The sequence below is a fragment of the Magallana gigas genome, chromosome 7 (assembly GCF_963853765.1).
Source record: "Magallana gigas chromosome 7, xbMagGiga1.1, whole genome shotgun sequence".
Lineage (NCBI taxonomy): Eukaryota > Metazoa > Mollusca > Bivalvia > Ostreida > Ostreidae > Magallana > Magallana gigas.
Window position 1 is genome coordinate 19125258 of NC_088859.1, and position 19005 is coordinate 19144262.

Below are 19005 nucleotides of genomic sequence, written 5' to 3' on the forward strand. Positions count from 1 at the left end.
TGATATAATTCCTTTAAATCTAACTTAGTCTCTCTCTCTCTCTCTCTCTCTCTCAAATTGACATCACATTTAGTTATTTACACACGTGTAGTGACATTCAGATATCTAAATAGAAAAATTACTTCATTTATACAAAAAAGTTGTTTTAAGTCTCACTTCCTATCTTTCCTCCACTCTGATTTCTTTATCTTATATTTCCTCTCTCTCTCTCTCTCTCTCTCTCTCTCTCTCTCTCTCTCTCTCTCTCTCTCTCTCTCTCTCTCTCATATTAACATCACATTTAGTAATTTACACTCATGTAGTGATATTCAGGAAAAAAAAATCAAAAGAAAAAATTGCTTCATTTGAACAAAAAGTTCTAATACTTCCTCTATCTTTCTCTTTCTCTACCGAACTGATTTCTTTCTCTCTTATTTTATATTAAATTTTCTCTCTATTTTCCAATTGACATTACATTTAGTTATAAACACACATGTACTGACATTCAGTAAAAGTATCTCAATTAACAACAAAAAATTAACTCCTTTGAAGAAAAAGTTGTAATAAGTCCTCTCACTTCCTCTCTCCCTTTCGATCTAATTCCTTTATCTCTAAATTTATATCTATTTCTCTGACTTTTTTCAAAAAGACATCACATTTAGTTATTTACACACATGTAGTGACATTCAGGTCAAATATCTAAATTGAAAAACATGATTTATTAAACAAAATGTTAATAATTCTTCTCCCTTCCTCTCTCCCTTTTGATCTAATTCCTTTAAATCTAACTTAGTGTCTATCAACCTCTCTCTCTCTCTCTCTTTCAAATTGACATCACATTTAGTTATTTACACGTGTGTAGTGACATTCAGGTAAAGTATCTAAATAGAAAAATTACTTCATTTATACAAAAAGTTGCATTAAGTCATCTCACTTCCTTTCTCCCCTCCACTCTGACTTTTTTATCTTCTATTTCTTATTGACATCTCTCTCATTCTCTCTCTCTCTCTCTCTCTCTCTCTCTCTCTCTCTCTCACTCTAATTGCCATCACATTTAGTTATTTACACACATGTAGTGACATTCAGGTAAAGTATCTCAATAGAACAAAAATCCCTTGATTTAAACAAAATGTTTTAATAAGTCCTCTAACTTCTTCTCTCTCTTCCGCTTTAATTTCTTTATCTTTAACTTATTTTCTATCAACTTCTTTCTCTCTTTTAAATGAACATTACTTTTCATTATTTACAAACACATAGTGAAATTCAGGTAAAGTATCTCAATAAATAAAAAGGAAATTACCTCCTTTGAAGAAAAAGCTGTAAAAAGTCCTCTCACTTCCTCTCTCCCTTTCAATCTAATTATTTTATCTCTTAATTTCTATCAATTTCTCTGACTTTTTCAAACAGACATCACATTTCGTTATTTACACCCATGTAGTGACATTCAGGTCAAATATCTAAATTGAAAAACATGTTTTACTTAAACAAAATGTTAATAATTCCTCTCTCTTCCTCTTTCCCTTTTGATATAATTCCTTTAAATCTAACTTAGTCTCTCTCTCTCTCTCTCTCTCTCTCTCTCTCTCTCTCTCTCTCTCAAATTGACATCACATTTAGTTATTTACACACGTGTAGTGACATTCAGGTAAAGTATCTAAATAGAAAATTTACTTCATTTATACAAAAAAGTTGTTTTAAGTCTCACTTCCTATCTTTCCTCCACTCTGATTTCTTTATCTTATATTTCTCCTCTCTCTCTCTCTCTCTCTCTCATATTAACATCACATTTAGTAATTTACACTCATGTAGTGACATTCAGGCAAAAAAAATTCAAAAGAAAAAATTGCTTCATTTGACCAAAAAATTCTAATACTTCCTCTATCTTTCTCTTTCTCAACCGAACTGATTTCTTTCTCTCTTATTTTCTATTAAATTCTCTCTCTCTATTTTCCAATTGACATTACATTTAGTTATAAACACACATGTACTGACATTCAGTAAAAGTATCTCAATTAACAACAAAAAATTAACTCCTTTGAAGAAAAAGTTGTAATAAGTCCTCTCACTTCCTCTCTCCCTTTCGATCTAATTCCTTTATCTCTAAATTTATATCTATTTCTCTGACTTTTTTCAAAAAGACATCACATTTAGTTATTTACACACATGTAGTGACATTCAGGTCAAATATCTAAATTGAAAAACATGCTTTATTAAAACAAAATGTTAATAATTCCTCTCCCTTCCTCTCTCCCTTTTGATCTAATTCCTTTAAATCTAACTTAGTGTCTATCAACCTCTCTCTCTCTCTCTTTCAAATTGACGTCACATTTAGTTATTTACACGTGTGTAGTGACATTCAGGTAAAGTATCTAAATAGAAAAATTACTTCATTTATACAAAAAGTTGCATTAAGTCATCTCACTTCCTTTCTCCCCTCCACTCTGACTTTTTTATCTTCTATTTCTTATTGACGCCTTTCTCATTCTCTCTCTCTCTCTCTCTCTCTCTCTCTCTCTCTCTCTCTCTCTCTCTCTCTCTCTCTCTCTCTCTCTCTCTCTCTCTCTCTCTCTCTCTCTAATTGCCATCACATTTAGTTATTTACACTCATGTAGTGACATTCAGGCTAAAAATGTCAAATGAAAAAAATTGCTTCATTTGAGTAAAAAGTTTTAATACATCCTCTATCTATCTCTCTCTCTCTCTCTACAGAACTGATTTCTTTCTCTCTTATTTTCTATTAAGCTCTCTCTCTCTCTCTCTCTCTCTCTCTCTCTCTCTCTCTCTCTCTCTCTCAAATTGCCATTCCATTTAGTTATTAACACACATGTAGTGACATTCAGGTAAAGTATCTCCATAGAAAAAAAGTGCTTCACTTAAACAAAAAGTTGTAATAAGTCCTCTCACTTTCTCTCTCTCTTCTGATCTAATTCTTCTATCTCTAAATTTATATCTATTTCTCTGACTTTTTCAAATACACTTCACATTTACTTATTTACACACATGTAGTGACATTAAGGTAAAATATCTAAATTGAAAAAAAAAAATGCTTTATTTTAACAAAATGTTAATAATTCCTCTTCCTTTCTCTCTCCCTTCTGATCTAATTCCTTTAGATCAAGCTTAGTTTCTATCAACTTCTCTCTCTCTCTCTTTCTCTCTCTCTCTCTCTCTCTCTCAAATTGACATCACATTAAGTTATTTACACGCATGTAGTGACATTCAGGTAAAGTATCTAAATAGAAAAATTACTTTATTTATACAAAAAGTTGAAATTTGTCATCTCACTTCCTATCTTAATCCCTGTACTCTAATTTTTTCAACTTTTATTTCCTATCAACTTCTCTCTCTCTCTCTCTCTCTCTCTCTCTCTCTCTCTCTCTCTCTCTCTCTCTCTCTCTCTCTCTCAAATTAACACCACATTTAGTTATTTACACTCATGTGGTGACATTCAGGCAAACATTTTTAAAGAAATTTTTTTTTCATATTTTCTATTAAGTTATCTGTCTCTCTTTTTCAAATTGACATAACATTTAGTTATTTACACACTTGTAGTGACATTCAGGTAAAGTATCTCCTTCGAAAAAAATTGCTTCACTTAAAACAAAAAGTTTTAATAAGTCCCCTCACTTCCTCTCTCCCTTCCAATCAAATTCCTTTGTTTCTTATTTCTATCAAGTTTTCTGACTTGTTTTCAAATAGACATTACATTTAGGTATTTACACATATGTAGTAACATTCATGTATTATATCCAAATATAAAAAATGCTTCAGTTTTTTTTTCAATAATTCCTCTCTCTCTCTCTCTTCTTCTCTCTCTTCCGATCTAATTCCTTTAAATCAAACTTAGTGTCTATCGACTTCTCTCTCTCTTTCAAATTGACATCACATTTAGTTATTTACACGCATGTAGTGACATTCAGGTAAAATATCTAAATAGAAAAATTACTTCATTTATACAAATTAGTTGTATTAAGTCATCTCACTATTTCTCCCCTTCAATCTAATTCTCTCTCTCTCTCTCTCTCTCTCTCTCTCTCTCTCTCTCTCTCACGCACACACACACATAGCATTTCTCTTTTTCTGTTATTATTTGTAATAGTTAATTGTTTACAATAAGTAACAAAAATTATACTGATACCTTCAAAAGCATCATTTTAAACATCTGCATCAAAAAACATATCAGTCATTGTCTGCAGGTGCTTTCCATTTGGGGCCATTTCTCTTAAAAGAAAATGTAGAAAAATTTCAGATATGCATAGTATCATTCACAATTAATTGTTCATTCTTAATTTCTTAATAATCATATATATTGTATACAGTAATATATAATTATATAAAGAATTTAATTCAGCTCACTTAGATCAAATGTAAAAGTATTACTCATAGACACTAAAGTACAAATAAAGCTTCTTTCTCTTCCTCTTTCTTTTTTTTCCCTTAAGCATGTGTTTGTTTACAGTAAGAAAAAAATTGTTCATTACCTGGAAAAGCACAATATCCAACATCTACATCATAAGGCACATCAGTCACTATTTGCAAACAAAATTTTTGGTTTTGAGTCTCTAAAAGAAAATGTAAAAAAGAAGAATAATATTGGTTACATGTTGAGTTCATTAATGCAACAAAATAATCACTGTGAGTATATAAAATAATCCTTTTGTAAAGTATTGGACCCCCATGAGGAAACCAATATCTTTTGCTTTTAACTTGAAAAAATCAGTATACATTATGTACATGTAATTGATTATTAAAAAAAAAACCTATATCACCATAAGATTATAGTTTAAATAAAAATCCTTTCCTATTGAACTAAATAGACCTCCATTAGGACACCCATGCTTTTCATTTCAACGTTAAAAATTCAGTTTACTTATTCACTCCAAAAACCTCATAAATATTCTTGGATCTTTACTTCTACCCTGATTTGTCTTAAGTTACATTAACACTAAGAAATATTCACCATTAGTTTAAGTAAAAATCCTTTCCTGTTGAACTTAGACCCCCATGAGTAAATTTATACTTTTAATTTTAACGCTATAAATTCAGTATACTTGATCACTAAGGAAACTCCCTAAATTTATTTAAATCAATATTTGTACCCTTATTTATCCTAAATTACACAAATACTATGTAATAATTACCATTAGTTTAAGTAAAAATCCTTTCCTATTGAACTTACACACCCATGAGGAAAATCATTCTTTTCATTTTAACGTTATAAAATCAGTAAACTAAATCACTTAGGAAACCCCTTAAATCATTTTCAATCAATATTTGTATCCTAATTAATCCTAAATTACACTAATACTAAGAAAAATTAACCATTAGTGTAAGTAAAAATCCTTTCCTGTTGAACTTAGACCCCCATTAAGAAACCCACACTTTTCATTTTAACGTTCTAAAATCAGTATACTTAATCACATAGGAAACCCCTTAAATTTTTTTCAATCAATATTTGTACCCTAATTTATCTTTAATTACACTAATGCTAAAAAATTATCACCACTAGTTTAGGTAAAATCCTTTTCTGTTAAATTTAGACTCCCATGAGAAAACCCTTAATTTTCATTCAACGTTCTAAAATCAGTATACTTATTCACTTCGGAAACCCCCTAAATATTTTTCAGTCAATATTTATTCCCTAATTTATACTTTATTACATAAACACCAAGAAAAAATAACCATTGGTTTAAGTCAAAATCCATTCCTGTTGAACTTGGACTCCCATGAGGAAACTCATACTTTTCATTTTAATGTTATAAAATCAGTATACATAATCACTAAGGAAACCCTTAATTCTTTTTCAATCAATATTTGTACCCTAATTTATCCTAAACTACATTAACACTTAGAAATATTCACCATTAGTTTAAGTAAAAGTTCTTTCCTATTGAACTTAGACTTCCATAAGGAAACCCTTAATTTTCATTTTTACGTTCTAAAATCAGTATGTTTTTACTTAGGAAACCCCTTAAATTTTTTTTCAGTCAATTTTTGTACCCTAATTTATTCTAAATTACACTAATGCTAAGAAATATTCATCATTTGTTTAAGTAAAAATTCTTTCCTATTGAACTTAGACCCCCATGAGGAAAACCATATACTTTTTATTTTAACGTTCTAAAATCAGTATGTTTTCACTTAGGAAACCCCTTAAAAAAATTTTCAGTCAATATTTGTACTCTAATTTTTCCTAAATTACACAAATGGTAAGAAATATTCATCATTAGTATAAGTAAAAATCCTTTCCTATTAAACTTAGACTCCCATGAGGAAACCCATAATTTTAATTTAAACGTTATGAATTCAGTATAGTTATTCACTTAGTAAACCCCTTAAATCTTTTTCAACCAATAGTTGTACCCTAATTTATCCTAAACTACACTAATGTTAAGAAATAATCATCATTAGTTTAGGTAAAAATCCTTTCCTATTGAACTTTGACCCCTATGAGGAAACTCATACTTTTCATTTTAACACTCTTAAATCAGTATACCCGGTACTAAATCACTTAGGAAACCGTCCAAATCTTTTTCAATCAATATTTGTACCCTTATTTATTCTAAATTACACTAATACTAAGAAATAATCACCATTAGTGTAAGATAAATCCTTTTCTGTTAAATTTAGACTCCCATGAGGAAACCATAATTTTCATTTTAAAGTTATAAAATCAGTATACTTGATCACTTAGGACACCCCCTAAATCTTTTCAATCAATGTTTGTGCCCTAATTTATCTTAAATTACACTAATACTATGCATTAATCACCATTAGTGTAAGTTAAATCCTTTTCTGTTATATTTAGACTCCCATGAGGAATCCATAATTTTCTTTTTAAAGTTATAAAATCAGTATACTTGATCACTTAGGACACTCCCTAAATCTTTTTCAATCAATGTTTGTGCCCTAATTTATCCTAAATTACACTAATACTATGCATTCATCATCATTAGTTTAAGTAAAAATCCTTTCCTATTGAACTTAGACTTCCATAAGGAAACCCTTAATTTTCATTTTAACGTTCTAAACTCAGTATAGTATTTATTTACTAAACCCCCCTAAAAATTTTTAAATCAATATTTGTACCCTAATTTATCTTAAATTACACTAATACTAAGAAATAATCACCATTAGTTGAAGTCAAAATCCTTTTTTATTGAACTTAGACTCCCAATAAGAAACCCATAATTTTAATTTAAACGTTATAAATTCAGTATACTTATTCACTGAGGAAACTGTCTAAATCTTTTTCAATCAATATTTGTACCTTAATTTATCCTAAACTACACTAATGTTAAGAAATAATTATTATTAGTTTAAGTAAAAATCCTCTCCTATTGAACTTAGACCCTGATGAGGAAACTTATATTTTTCATTTTAATGCTCTTAAATCAGTACACTAAATCACTAAGGAAACCCCTTAAATCTTTTTCGATCACTATATGTACCCTAATTTATTCTAAATTACACTAATAATAAGAAATAATCATCATTAGTGTAAGTTAAATCCTTTTCTGTTTTATTTCGACTCCCATGAGGAAACCCATAATTTTCATTTTAAAGTTATAAAATCAGTATACTTGATCACTTAGGAAACCCCCTAAATATTTTTCAATCAATGTTTGTGCCCTAATCTATCTTAAATTACACTAATACTATGAATTAGTCATCATTAGTTTAAGTAAAAATCCTTTCCTATTGAACTTAGACTTCCATAAGGAAACCCCTAATTTTCATTTTAACGTTCTAAAATCAGTATAGTATTTATTTAGGAAACCAACCCCCCCCCCTAAATTTTTTGAATCAATATTTGTATCCTAATTTATCTTAAATTACACAAATACTAAGAAATAATCGCCATTAGTTTAAGTAAAAATCCTTTCCTATTGAACCTAGACCCTGATGAGGAAACATATTTTTCATTTAACGCTCTTAAATCAGTATACTAAATCACTTAGGAAACCCCTTAAATCTTTTTCAATCAATATTTGTACCCTAATTTATCCTAAATTACACTAAAACTAAGAAATAATCACCATTAGTGTAAGTTAAATCCTTTTCTGTTAAATTTAGAATCCCATGAGGAAACCCATAATTTTCATTTTAATGTTATACAATTAGTATACTTGATCACTTAGGACACCCCCTAAATCTTTTTCAATCAATGTTTGTACCCTAATTTTACCTAAATTACAGTAATACTATGAATTAATCACCATTAGTTTAAGTAAAAATCCTTTTTTATTGAACTTAGACTCCCATGAAGAAACCCATAATTTTAATTTTAACGTTATGAATTCAGTATAGTTATTCACTTAGGAAACCATCTAAATCTTTTTCAATCAATAGTTGTACCCTAATTTATCCTAAACTACACTAATGTTAAGAAATAATCATCAATAGTTTAAGTAAAAATCCTCTCCTATAGAACTTAGACCCCAATGAGGAAACCTGTACTTTTCATTTTAACGTTCTAAAATCAATCTGTACACTTAATCACTTAGGAAACCCTCTAAATCTTTTTGGATCATTATCTGTACCCAAATTTATCTCAGATCGTACTAATATTAAGAAATAATCACCATTAGCTTAAGTAAATATCATTTATTTTGAAATTTAACCCCATGAGAAAACTCATACTTTTCATTTTAATGATAAAAATCAGTATTTCCTACTAAATCACTTTTTAAAGTAACTTCTCCTAATATGTTTGTATTAATATAATTATGTAACGTAATTCATCCGTATTTTTTATGAAATTGTACAATTGAAAAGGTATATCAATCAAGTACATGTATGTGGAAACAGCATAACGATTCCACAGAACACAGCATTATGATTTTTAGAAAGATAGAGGAAATTAGGATTAAAAGTTGGCATTGTTTACAGAATGTTTTTAAACAGGTATTATGATAAAAGCTATGCTGATTGAGGTTAAAAGATAACATATTTTGCTTTTAATACATATTATTTATTTAAAAGAATTAAATATAGACTCAGTGTTAACCAGTTGGGAAAAAATACCGCTAAATTGAGGAAATATCACCTATTTCTGATTAGGAATGGGGCCGAATTTCGGCTACTAAGAAGGTACTGATATATCCCTTAAAATATAAGTAATAATCTGTTCCATAATTAAATAAATCTTGAAATAAAATAGACAGATTTTAATTCTAAATAAGTTACGATCCCTTCTTTGATTATGAATATGGCATTCGCATGATGTCAAAATTAGATCTCGTGTTCTCTAATCGGTGAAGAACTTAACAGGAAAGACAATGCCTGACCTTGTTATAGTCGTTTACCAAATTATCGATTAGAATAGAATGATATTATTCCCTAGATATCGAAGAAAAAATGATACTTACTGTAAACAATTATTTCCATCTTCGAGTAGAAAGTTCCGATTGCGCATGCGCTATTTATATCCAATGGAGGAAAGTGTGTAAAGTACTCTTATGGACTCCACGATGCGTGTCAAAAAATTCACATACACACCGGAAACCCAAACATAGTACGATTTTATATTTTTTGAATCAAGTACGATGAGAAATAACGTTTCCGAACGATTTTACTTCCCACTACACGGGTGCATGTAGTGGGAAGAAAAAATGTAGTGGGATAAAACGTGTGTATTCATACTCGTGTAGTGGTATTCAGGTGCTTACAAACACACACACACACACACACACACACACACACACACACACATATATATATAAAATTTAATTCTCATTGTAACGCCTCATTTGATTGGCTAAACAAATTCATCTATATCGTATAACATAACTTGCCTACGTCACAATAAGACGCGCGAGCGAAACGTATTAATCCGCTTGACGTTACGTTTAAATTTTGTACAAATTAACATATTTTAACTAATAAATGGGCCTTAGTATCTAATTCAAATAGTAGAAAATTAAATTATAAGGAATGAATTTAATTTCTACCTATGTTATACGAGTATAACATAACTTGGAACAGCTTACGCTTTTTTATAAACCGCTTCGCGTAAACTGCCCCAAGTTATGTTATATCGTATAACATAGGTAGAAATTAAATTCATTCCTTAAATATATATATATATATATATATATATATATATATATATATATATATATATATATATATATATATATATATATATATATATATATATATATATATATCCAGCGTTAATAATTTATCGGTAGCTTCTTCCATTTTCCACAGTGTTATTGCAAAATCCCATTTTGCCAGCAAACATCCTTTTAAAAAATCATTTGATTTTTTTTTTTAGAAAACGTTGCATATGATACGTCAGTGGAAATTTCTTCAATTGAACCTAGTTACAATCCAAAGAATGCAGTCGATGAAAATAATGGAACTTTAGTCTACACAAACACAAAAAAAGATCCTCAACTTATAATAACCTTGTCGAAAATCTTCAACATTAAAAGTATATATGTTTGCATCTATGCAGGTAAGACATATCAAATAGATCTCAAACACTTTTTTAATATATCCGATTTTTTTTTTCAAAATTATTTATAGAAAATTAAAATCGATGCTTTCATAAAAAAGCTCTATAATATTGATTTTAATGGAAACCAAAGTTTTCTTAAAATAATTGATTTTTTTTTTAATTTATGCAAATTTATAGTATGTTTGGTTTTAGTTTTTGTTTTTGCTTTTGTTGTAGTACATAGGTTTTTGTTTGGTAGGTTGATTTTTTTAATGTAGGAAAGGAGATTTTGGCTAAGTTATGTGATGGAAAATTTCATTACAGAAAGATATAAATATTACAATATTTACGTCACAAAAACAACATCAGCATATCTATCAATCGACGATATGTGCAATCGTATCTATGAGGCTGTGAGTGCTTTGTACTGCATTGGTATCAGCTGCCTGGCAGGCAAGATTTTAACTGGTGATCAAATTGTCATCGAGCGAATCACGAAATGGGGACGTATTGAGGTACGCGATGTACGAGTATACCGTAAGTATATTTTCTTAATGAGATCTCTTAATTTATAAGCATGTCTGCTACACGTTACTCAAATAAGCAATTTGACTACATTAATATATATCATTAGTTAAAGACAGCAATAAAGTGTGGAGTTTTATCACTTTGTTTACTATTGTATTATTATTTATTATTATTATTTGGCTTCATAAAGTTTTTTGAGATAGATGTACTGGAAGAATGAATTGTTATTTCTGTTTAGGGAATGTTAAGCAGATTGAAGGCATATCTCTAGATCTGATTTTATAATTGGCTGGAATATCTTAATTGTTTAAATTGGTTTGAATACTTGTGAAACTTAACGGGGCTCCTGGAATATTAACCATAAACTTTTACAGTGTACACATCATTCCAAAAAGAAGTAGGAACAATCTCAATTGTTTTTTTTAAAGTCCCCCTATTCAGCAAAGTTAGACGAGGACCATGTGAGCTTATACTTATGTATGCCATCAAGTATTTGGAACAGGTCCAATATCTAAGTTAATATGCTACTAAACATTCTAATTTCACAAAACTTGTATAGATGGTGAATCGTGAATCCCGCCATTCTTGAGACCTAAACAGAGTTTTTTAATTAATCAGAACTATATATTTTTACGCTGGTTGAGGTTAAGATATTAAGAGTTAGTTAAATGTTTTTGAGCAGGTGCCCTTTGATGACAATATTCAAGTTATAACGGACCCTTTTTCATCAAAATTGCATGGATGGTCCATGAGATGATTCTTTTGCACTTGACAGGCCTGAAAACTGTATCTTAGCCATCCTTTAATTACGTATGTTGGAAAGAGTGAACGCTTTGGAACATTTCACAATATTCAAAAATATCTAAAACTAAAAGGGTCATTGATACTTATGAATCGGCTTTTCAAACGTTCTTTCATTATACATTCAATAAATGAGAGGATTATCGATCCCACAAAAATTGATAAAATTAATTTGGTATTCCATCCAGACCCAAGGATTTATTTGATTTTAAATTCATAATGATTTTTTTTACATTCATTCATTGACGGAAACGCACCACACATGGTTTTTTTTTCAGAATCAGATGTTATTTGAGAATATTTAACTAACATCAATGCATCCATAGTGTTTCTAAAGGACTTTAAATATTGATAATACTCGACGGCAAAAGTCATGCAAATATACAAAACATTCAAAATGCGCACGTCTGTTGTCCATCAATTACATCATTTGAGCATAGAAGCAATTAACAAATTTAAATCTGTAAAATAGCTGCTTTACGAGTTCAAACCGTTAGAGGGAAAACCTATTAAATATTACATTTTTACATTAAAAGTCAGTAATATAGATTTTCACGAGAAATGCCTGATATATAGATGCAAAACTATTTTAGCGCTTCGCAGAAAGAGACTTCAGTGATTTTACTCAAAAGTGTTACATGTGAATGCTAGTATACACGAGTCGACTATTATTCGATATATCATATGGAATCAAAATAATTTTGTTTTAAAGAGAGAGTTTGATTATGATTTTAGAATGTAGCCAAGGTACCTACGGTAATCAATGTGACCGTGAATGCTTAAATTGTAAAGACAATAGATGTGATGGATATACAGGGGCCTGTGAACGTGGCTGTAACATTGGTTGGCAAGGAGCGACATGTGAAACAAAATGCAACACAAATTGTTTGGACAATAAATGCGACCAAGATACGGGATTTTGCACAGTTGGATGCAAACTTGATTGGTTTGGAGACAGATGTGATAGACAGTGTCCATCGCAGTGTGAATCACCTTGTGATAGATCTCTAGGATGTACTAATTGCCCGATAGGCTTTAATGGACCTTACTGTAATCCATGCGACGGGAATACGTACGGCAAATACTGTAGTTTGACTTGTAAAAATTGTGATGACTGCAATAATGTTAATGGATGTGGAGAATGCCGGAACGGCTTTTACGGTAATCTTTGCGACCTTGAATGTCCAAACCAATGTAAAAATAACAAATGCTATAAACAGTTAGGAAATTGTACAGATGGATGTAAAGACGGATATGCAGGGACTAAATGTGACACACTTTGCAAAGAAAACTGTGCAACTTGCAGTACCAACGATCTTTGCATCTCTTGTTTTAATGGACGGTTCGGTACAAACTGCGAATACCTTTGTCCAGGAACATGCGGCGGAAGTAAAACATGTGACAAGAACAGTGGAGTGTGTTCGGAGTGTAATCCTGGAACGTTTGGTCCAAGTTGTACACAGCAATGCAGTGGGAACTGTTTACCTGATACACCGAGTGATTGTGACAGAAATGGAATCTGTATCAGTGGATGCGTGGACGGATGGTTTGGTCCACAATGCGATACACAATGTCCAATTGAAAACTGCGAAAAATGCAACACCAGCAATTTTTCTTGTGAAATTTGTAATATTGGTTACTATTTAGACAATGTACAGGAAATTCGAAAGTGTGTAAAGTGTCCGTCTAGGTATGTTAGTTGTAATAGCGATTTAAGATGCACCGAGTGCATACCAAAATTTACTGGATACCAGTGTGAAAATGAATGCACCATAAACTGCGTCGATGATCTTTTCAAATGTGAGTATTAAGTAGATACACCCTTTATAATCTTTTTTTAAATTTTGTTTTATCTTTAGATTTTAGTCCCATCAAACTCATTTATACTTAATGCAAAACGATCGGTTACACGTTGTTACATGGAACTTAGATATAATAAGTGGAATGAACAGTTCTTAACATACACATAAATATGTTAAACGTAAGCATTGACATAATTGATATGTTAAATTAACCGATAACATCTATCTCTCTCTTGAGAAACAATGTAAACATGAAACAAAAACATTTTCATTTAACTCACTATGCTAGCTTTATCTATAAATTATCATGCTGAAATGTCACAAGAATTTACTGAATCGGATTCCGTCACGCGTACGGCTATTTGTACGGACCAAAAATGCATTTGACGGTGACAGAACCAGTTTAAGACTAACACTTACGGAGTATCAGATGTAAGTATTATTGTACCTCTGAAGTGCCCGGTTGGTTTTGTCCAATATGAGATGTTAAATGAATTTTTTTTATTGAATTAACATTGATTGAATTAAGAAATGTTTTCGAGTAAATCATACTTACGGTGGAGAACCATTTTTTATTGATATTTTTTCTTGAAAGTTTGTGTAAGTTGCAAGATTGATTTATGGCTGTTTTTGCATTGAATGGATCACAAGTAAGTTGAACCGGCTAAAATGTAAAGTATTATTTAAACAACCTTTAGAATATAAGGATTCAGGCTCTCATTTCTTGAAATCAAATATCAAATTGATATGAAAAGATACCACTAAAAACTGTGTCAATGAACTATTAAATTTATGTATCTAATTTTGCATGTTCCACCATTTTTTAAACAATGGAGTTAAGACATTTAAACTGTACTGATTTTATTGTTATTTCAAAAAGTATTAAAAATATTGATATTATTATTAAACCGACGTAGACAGTCACACAGTGAAGCTAAGAATAATACTATCAGAGCGTACATGTTGACGAGGAAAAAATTAAATTCTAGGTTTACTACATACATGTACATGTATGTGAATTATTATGATAGTAAGTGATCTCTCTCTCTCTCTCTCTCTCTCTCTCTCTCTCTCTCTCTCTCTCTCTCTCTGCAGTATTGTTTAACAGATATTTGCTACTCTTAAAGTGATTTTATCAGGTTCTGTTTCTAGTAAATTCCCAGATGAACAAAGAGCAAACGCTTCAGTAAAGCGTTCGGAGAGCGAGAACTTGTAACTGGTCAGCAGATGTTGGGCGTACATGTGTAAGTTGGCGGTTGGTTAGTTAATGTAGAACACGAACAAAACGCATGCGTAACGTTAACCCATAACTAACAGTGAACTTAATAGAAACTATGTATTAGATAAACCGGATGCTCTCTTCATATTGAATAAATATTATTATACGAGAATAAAGCTAAGTTATAAGAGAAGTATTTTAAATGTGTAGTGTCACATTAACAAACACATTAATATGACGGAAAGGTAACAACTTCACACACTACTAAAACTTGAAATATGGTTAACATTGTCATTCAATCTACTTTATATTGCTTTAGAGAGTATGTACGAGTAGTATTCAATGAAAGCACCAAAAGCAATGTAAGTACACTAAGTACACTATGTCAGCTAGTTTTGTTCCCTTAGCGAAAACGAAATATTCTTGAGTTTTCTGAACAGTCAATTTAAAGGACCATGGTCACGATTTTGGTCAAATTCTATTTTTATGTTTTTATTTTTTAAAATGCTTTAGGAATGCATTTCTAATGATCAAATGAAATTTAAGAATCAGTCATTTTGTCATAAGGAAGATAAAAAGCTCAAAATTCTTTGTCCTGTAAACAAAGTTCTTGCCCTATATTTGTTTACATAGTTTCAATATACCAGTAAAAATTTTTTTTAACCTTTTTCACGATTTGTCTATCTTCTTATTCATTTTAAGCATTAATAAATAGTTCCTAACGTTTAACACTTTTATTCTTGGTTTTATGTTGGCTCTATACACCCACAATTTATTCCAATATTCAATAAAAGACCATAAAACATATACTTATCAAATATGAAAATGATGATAGTGATACTATAGGTATACTTAAAGATTTAAAAAAATGTTTTTTCGTGTTTTAGTAAAATAATTTCTTAAAAGTTAACAATTAACAAATTGAAAGAATTGTTTTTGTCTTATGATACATAACAAAGAATTTTAAGATCCGTTACTCGCTTATAACAAAAAAGAATGGCTCTCAAATTTTGGTTGCCTATTAAAAATGCCTTACTGAAGCACTGTATACATTAAAATTGGAAAAATAATTTTTGACCAAAATTGTGACCATGCCCCTTTTAAGGTCGACTTCTGTACAATGTGCATGCAATGTATGATTTATAATGCAAAGTTTGTTTTAGCCTATGAGAGCTATGTGGCAAAAGAATGATGGTTATTATTACAGAGATGTAAAAAAGGTAGAAAACAGGTTTGTAGTTGAAGAAGGATCATTCACTATTGCCACTTTTCTTTGTTGAAGCATGTTTGTTTTGTAATAGTACATTTTTATTGCACATTTATGTTAACCTGAATTTTAAAAAAAAAATCTTTATATTCATGTTGATTTTTATTTTTTGAGCCCTACCAACATTCATAATTTTAATTGTAATGGTGCATGTATCTTTTATTTCCCTACCCCTATCTGAATAATGTAAATATGGTGATGTGTAAAAATGAATAATTTCTTCAAACATCTTTTTAAAAAAAAAAAGATGGCTGTCTCGCCAGAATACTTCACAACAAAGCACACAGACAGATAGGCATCACACTGAAAAGATAACGCTTACAACAAAACACGCAATCAATGAAAAAAGACGTTTGGAGCTATGACAGAGATCCTTTCCAAAGATGCTTTACACTTAGTTTTTGTAAAGGTAAATTCATATTTATCAGCCTATACATGTAAAACTAATAAGACGCTTGTCAAAAGATAAAAGGAAAGTAATGCATATTTATAAATTCATGTCAGCTTTAAGCAGTGAAATCGTGTACATAAAAGTCTTCACGTTGTCATTCCTAAGTGTTTATCTTATGTTTTCTTTTATAGGTAAAATATATAGATGCAAAAAAGGCATGGATGTTGCTGCTGATATGAATGACATCACCACTGTACATTTAAGGACATCACCAGAGAGAAGTTTTTATTGAAAAAAACCCCATGGATTTTGTAAGTGTTGCTGAAACCAGTAAAGATGAAGTAAAGGATGACTGTAATCTTGGTTTTTATTTACATACTTTCTAATTTCATACAAATTTTTATATCATAAAATATGTTTTGTAAAATTTTAATTTCATTCCTTTCTTTTTTATTTTAGAACGAACTTCAGACACTTTGCATGAAGTTAGCTGCCATTTCTTTTGGACAGTTTCTCTTTATTCATATGAGCATAATCAGTAAATTAAGTGAAGGTGGAAACAATCAAAGAGGATTCACATTAAAAGGTAGCATTCTGAGGCGGCAAGGGCAACCAGTGCAGATGATAGACTAAATCAGATTGTCAATTTTTATTGTATCATCCTCCAAACCATACTTAATGGGAGACAACTTTTAAAACACTAATACACAGATCTAAGTTCTAATCTTATTGAATGTTTCAAGGATAAAATCCCAGGATTTAAGAACATATGTAATTATCAAGGAAGAGGATGAAAAAAATCAACTGTATCAAATTTTTAGCGAGAAGTATTAGTGTTTTCTGTTTACGAGTAGACTACAATGCAAAAGATGATATGTTTTTTGTTATCAGTTTAAAGCTGCTATATAAGGAAGAGTTAGCAATCCAGTAGCTTGGCTTGTTGCAGTGATTTGTCATCAATTGAACCTTTTATGTACAAGAAAGTAATTTCATCTCTTTTGTGCAGAGACTTGTAACATTTTTACCCAGTAAACATATATTAGTAATCTGAAAGTTATTTACGTACGAGAAACCATTATTGGCATATTGCACTGTTTTAAGTGAGTCACCATCATGCCCTAAAGTGTACGTATTTCTAGATCAACAAATGTGATAAAACAATTAGAATTTTTAAATTCATATTAAATGTTTTCAAATGAACATAGGGTTTATGAATGGACTCTATATATAGAGAGAATATATACAGTACGTCCCGTTTTGTAATTTTAACAGTTCATAGTTTTGTGTTATACATGTACATTTATCTTTATTATGTACATGTGATTTAAATTTTGTGAATATCGTTTGTGAATTCATGATACTGAATTGATGAAGAATCAGTTTAGTGCGAATAATGTCTGTATTACGTTTAGATCTGCAATGAGACTTCAGACGTTTTTTTTTGTATATGTATTTAGTGTACTGTTCATTGCAAAATCAATTTGTTCTTAATACATGTGTTTATCTCCTAAAATGAGACTAAAGGTATTCATAGAGCAAACGAATAAGGTATATGATGAACATTATGAAAATTATTCTGTGATTTCTTTTCGAGCACTAATTCATCGAGTGGTGATTATCTAAATATGTTCTGTAGAGCGTAAAAACAAAACTTTTAAAAGTGTTGTTTTTATTCTTAGTTGCAACAGGAATATACATGTAGTCGATATACTGACGTAAACAACAGTGTTGCAGATAAGGAAGATCATTATAAGTTCGATATGTATAATTTTGTAACAATTTTAAAATATCAGTTTTTTAAAATATATTTTTATATATCTTACTGTTTGTCAATTAATTAATAAATATGACAGTGTTTACTATTTTCATTAATATGTAGTAATAAAAAAATAGATTTGAAACTTGTTTTGCTTCAATAAATCTGTATGTGGGACAAAAAATGACTGTTGAAATCATGTGAAGAAGGGGGTATACATATATTATATAGAAACCGAAACTTTTAATTGAAGAAGATGTATTTTTTATTCAGGTTAAAGCATAATTTAACGAAATAATCTCAAAGGAACCATCTTTATTGCTTTATTACGAACTATCGTGATTTCTTTTTTCAATAAAAATAAAAAATACACATGTTTAAGTTTTGGATATCCGTAGCAATTTAAAGACATGTATAAGAGAATGTTTTCCCCTAACACATTTGATGAAAATGTTGTTTTGCAGTATTATACATTGTTACAAGTAATGGAGCAATTTACGAATATGATTGCTTTTAAAATCGTTTGCACACAGACGAATATTGCCTATAACTGTTAGTAAGATCAAATTTACATATTATGTAAAAATATATACAAGTGTACAAGATTTCCGCTACATATAAACGATACTATACATAAACCTTAGAAGTGTTTGTTTGCTAAAGACACTCTATGTACACCTATATACACTGTATACACACGTATTTAATATATTGAGTTTAAATATGCATGCGCAGTTATTAGCTAAATAAAAGGTGTTTCAAGTGCTTTCAGAACAAGTCATTTTTCACTGTACAAATGATACATTTATATTAAC

General features: G+C 30.0%; 1 protein-coding gene and 1 long non-coding RNA gene across 34 annotated transcripts in view; one reads left to right on the forward strand and one right to left on the reverse strand.

Annotated features, from left to right (window-relative positions):
• The window catches only part of LOC109620461 (multiple epidermal growth factor-like domains protein 11), a 29408-nt gene extending 12192 nt beyond the window's left edge, over positions 1-17216 (forward strand). For 4 of the 33 annotated variants that reach the window (XM_066066323.1, XM_066066320.1, XM_066066321.1 and 1 more), the window contains 6 exons: positions 10262-10444; positions 10751-10963; positions 12491-13555; positions 14710-16452; positions 16626-16745; positions 16894-17216. In XM_066066323.1, coding sequence (XP_065922395.1) covers positions 10262-10444; positions 10751-10963; positions 12491-13555; positions 14710-14747 — 1499 coding nt within the window. In that variant the 3' untranslated portion in view covers positions 14748-16452; positions 16626-16745; positions 16894-17216. Of the gene's footprint in view, positions 1-10261; positions 10445-10750; positions 10964-12490; positions 14588-14696; positions 16453-16625; positions 16746-16893 lie in introns of all 33 variants that reach the window. The other 29 variants (XM_066066329.1, XM_066066346.1, XM_066066328.1 and 26 more) reach the window with 29 other exon arrangements.
• Positions 719-9703, reverse strand: LOC136270193 (uncharacterized). The gene is made up of 4 exons (XR_010707933.1): positions 9351-9703; positions 4461-4541; positions 4118-4200; positions 719-1436 (listed from the first exon to the last, which is right to left on the reverse strand). It is a non-coding gene; the product is annotated as an uncharacterized lncRNA (long non-coding RNA).
• Positions 17217-19005: the final 1789 nt, after the last annotated feature.